The sequence below is a fragment of the Amborella trichopoda genome, chromosome 7 (assembly GCF_054954075.1).
Source record: "Amborella trichopoda isolate Santa Cruz 75 chromosome 7, AtrichopodaSantaCruz75HAP2 v2.0, whole genome shotgun sequence".
In the NCBI taxonomy this organism is placed as follows: domain Eukaryota; kingdom Viridiplantae; phylum Streptophyta; class Magnoliopsida; order Amborellales; family Amborellaceae; genus Amborella; species Amborella trichopoda.
Window position 1 is genome coordinate 13633987 of NC_142342.1, and position 4142 is coordinate 13638128.

The window sequence follows — 4142 nt, forward strand, 5'->3', positions numbered from 1 at the left end:
GATGGTCTAAATAATTTGTTGCAAGATATATAATTTTTAGGACTCAAATTGTCTTTTCTTTTCATATTCATATAACCCGATGTAGAGATGATCAATTAAAGGATTTCCAACATCAAAACAACTTTTATGATGGATTTTTGAGATGCACATTAATTCTACATCTTAAGTTTGTTTAAATTGTATGTATATAACTTTCTTTTTCTGTATTTTTATTTTTTTTTGTAAATGTACACGACTGGATTGAGTTACTAAAACTCGGTCAAGTAGCTCAACTCGGCACCTTAGCGAGTCGTGTTTCAGAACATTAACTATAATTTTTCCATGATCACATGATTCACTACGGTTTCCCTTCTTTTATTACACGTTCGGTGAGAACTGCTGTCAATCAACCGTCCAACCTTTGCATTCAACAATGATTGCCCTATGACCATATTTTTGCCATGATCATTTGACTCACACTATGATTTCTTGACTTTATTCCATGTTTTGAGAGACCTGTTGTTCCTCTATCACTGACCAACATACGGATTCGACAATGCTTACTCCTAAGGTTTAAAAAATGGATCGGTGACCCAGATCTTCTTTTCGAAAAACCTGTCTGGTTCAATGGATCAACGACTCAGTCGAGTAGACCAACCAATAGAAAATTAGAGGACAAAAAATTTGAAAAAATAAAAGGTGGGCCCATTCTAACCAGTTTTTTGACAGAATTAGCCAACTATGTCAGAGAAATGGTCAACATCGGCCAGTTCATAGAGGGAACCGATTCGTTCTTGATATTTTGGAGTTCCCTGAGGCTCATGATTTGGATCAGCCTATTCCAATCTGGATTACCATTTTTCTGAACCCTGATTACTCCTACCACCGTACTTTTTCCGTAATCATACCAGTTACATTATGGTTTCCTTATTCTAGTGGCTAGTTTTGATTCTTCAATGGGGTGGGCAGCTCGGCTCAAAAAAACCAGGGTCTGGGCCATAAAATATAACTTGAGGACTGGCCTACCATGGCCCAGGGCTAGGCCAGGTTGGGCATACGCTTGGGCCAAGACATTCTCACCCGACTTGGTGTGTCCCCTTGGTTTTTAATTTTCATTTTTTAGTAAAAAAAAATTGAGGCCCAATCCAACCCAGTCATGACAGAATTGGCCCAACAATACCCAATGTCCATACCAGCCCTAAAGAGGCATTGGTTGGTTAGATCAAGATTGCCCTAGTCCAATACCAAGCCATTATGAGCCCTACTCTTGATAGACTTTTGTGATCCCGATTTACACCAATATTATTTTTAGTGGTGGTCTATGCATGGGCGAGGGTTGAGTCCCGCCTTATTTTTATTGGCCTTAAATAAGACACCTCGGGGCCATTTGGATCTTTGGAAAAAAAATTGTCCAGAAAATCTATTTAATTGTCTAGAAAATCTATTTCCTTTTAAATATATTTTGTGAAAAAATATTTCTTCAAAATTTATTTTTGTTTTTTGAATAATATATAGATGCAACATGGAATTCCCAAACTTGGATATATTGGGCCCCTCAACCTTGTTATTGTTAAGGAAAATTGCATATAAATTAGTGGTTAAAATCATTAAGTAAAACGCCACTAAGCTTATTGAACCTAAGGTTAAGGTGTATGAGACTGGGGGTGGGAAATGGGTTGAGTCGACCTATGGACCTGAGCATGGCTGGTTTTGGATCCAACCAATGGACCTGATGGGATGGGTCTAGATCCACTTGAACTTGAGCTGTACTGGGACAGGCCCTAGTCCACCTTGGACCCTATTGAGTCAAGGTCAACCCCGACCCGACCTAACTCGGTATATATGACCCAACCTGACCCGAGATATATAAATAAAGGATAAATCTAAACAACATTGACCGTATTATAAAATATATAAAAATAAAATTTTATATTTATTTATTTCTAGACTGGACCCAACCCTACCAGATAAGGTCGGCTTAGGGTCTAATGCAAAACTATCAGGAAAATAAATTTCTCTACTTTAGGCTCAAAATACAGAAAATGAAAAACATTTCCGTCTCAGATTTATGATCCAAATAGAAGAAATATCATTTCTTTGGAAAACCATTTCCTGGTAATCCTTTTCGAAAGATCCAAACAGCCCATTGTTTAGCCCATCAAAGACTTAAAACTTCCAAAATGAAACACATAGATATTGAAAAAAAATTCACGCAATTACTAGTCAATAAACTTGCCTTTAGAAGCTCACAAGAATGTTGAAGCTTCCTAAATATGCATGCCCCAGAGCCCTGTACTCAGAGTAAGTATAAACTTCCTTGGCCTATAATACATAATCATACATACCAATCGCACGAGACAAATGGAGAATAGGAAATATACCATAGACCAATGGTGTATGTCATGCGGTACACCATGGGGACATCCATCCGTCCATTGCTGCTGATAATCAATGGGGTTGCATTGCAGCTGTCTGACATGGATAATATTTTTTCTTTTGAGGTGGGTCAGTGGTATAATCTGAACTTGAAAATGCAGTGTTGTTGAAGTCAGCTGCTAACCACCTAAGCGCCCAAGCCCAATAACATGGACATTCATTTAGGTATGGTTAATAACTATAACAGACGTTATAAGAATTGGGCTTGGGTCAATAACATGGACATTCATTTAGGTATGGTTAATAACTATAACAGACGTTATAAGAATTGGGCTTGGGTCAAGATGGTAGAGGCTGGGTTTTCATTTCTGGAGTTCCATTCTTATATAACCTTGTCAAAAAAATATCACAGATGTCCCGGTTACCAAAACACCATTGCCCTAGCCTATGATATACTTCCTGATGGGAAAAATCGTCCCTAAGTATAAAAGTGGAAGAGCTATCATCTATGCAACCCAATGCTGGGCCTCAAAGATGTGCCCAAGAGGTGATACTGCTCCCCGCTAGCGCCTTCACGTTGCAGAGCCACCAGCAACAAAGTAGGCCTCACATCGGCCCTACACAACGGGCAACTCGAATGCAATGCAAACCACTTGTCTATGCAGGGGACATGGAACGCGTGCCTGCAAGCAGGCAAGCGCCTCACCCATTCCCCTACAATGAGCTCCCCCAAGCACACTGAGCAGTCCGTCCCACCGCTCTCCAAGTCGGCCTCCAACTGGAAGGCAGGCATCCGATTGCTGACAGCCATGAGATCCAAGCCACCTCGACTATGCGGTGAAGGCATGTCGCTGCTGGGCATATCTTCAAGGAGGGAGTGGCCCCCAACTGGTCCAGGGTTCCGCCCCATGAACCTGCGACGGCACGTTGAGCAGCATCCAAACAGAAGTTTGTAATAGCTGAGGATGAGAAAGACACTGCAAACCATGGCGATGGTGGAGATAACATAGGGGTTCCATGTGCCACTGGGGGACTCATCATGTTCAATTGCCGGAGCCGCCTCCGGGCCACCTGGTTGCATGTTGTGGAGATGGCCCTCCCTAATCTGATTCCAATCAGAACTCAAAAGTTGCAACAAGAGGTCCCTTCATATTGATCCATGGGCTAAAACCTCAAGACTCAAGTCGGCAACAAGTGCCATCCACTTGGGCAATGGCTAGAGAGCTCAATGCAAGGTTCCCTGATCAAAGGGTGGAGATGAAACAGGGGGCTCTAAAAATGTGGTGAGAAGTTAATGGTGGGGCGATGGAAATTATGGTGAGCAAGATAAGACAAGGAAACAGAGTGCATTTTGGACACTCCGATGAGGCCTAATACGAGGATCCATACACATGGAATGGTTTAGGCAGGGAGAAATAAATTAAAACTTGAAATCAAGGGTGTGACTGCTATTTTGGGTGGTTTTAGCCGTTTTCTTGTCCATAGTATTGTTTGCAAGTGTGGAAGGTGCCATTGCCTAGTAAAGTGACTTGTTTGTATGCAAGGGATGTGAAATGGATAATTAGGGAGGAGACATCTAAACCATTCTTAGAGAGATAACGGTTGAGAGATAAGGACCACTAACGCCCTCATTAACACCTTCAAAGAAATTATATATATATATATATATATATATATATATATATATATATATATATATGTGTGTGTGTGTGTGTGTGTGCAGTGATTTCATACAACGGTTGTATCATAGTATAATGCAGCGACACTTCTAGAAAACCATGTTTGTG

The 4142-nt window shown here is 40.9% G+C and overlaps 1 protein-coding gene across 1 annotated transcript; it reads right to left on the minus strand.

Annotated features, from left to right (window-relative positions):
• Positions 1-2857: 2857 nt before the first annotated feature.
• Positions 2858-3436, minus strand: LOC18428584 (E3 ubiquitin-protein ligase Os04g0590900). The gene has a single exon (XM_006837900.1). The coding sequence runs from the start codon at positions 3434-3436 to the stop codon at positions 2858-2860; it is 579 nt and encodes a 192-aa protein (XP_006837963.1).
• Positions 3437-4142: the final 706 nt, after the last annotated feature.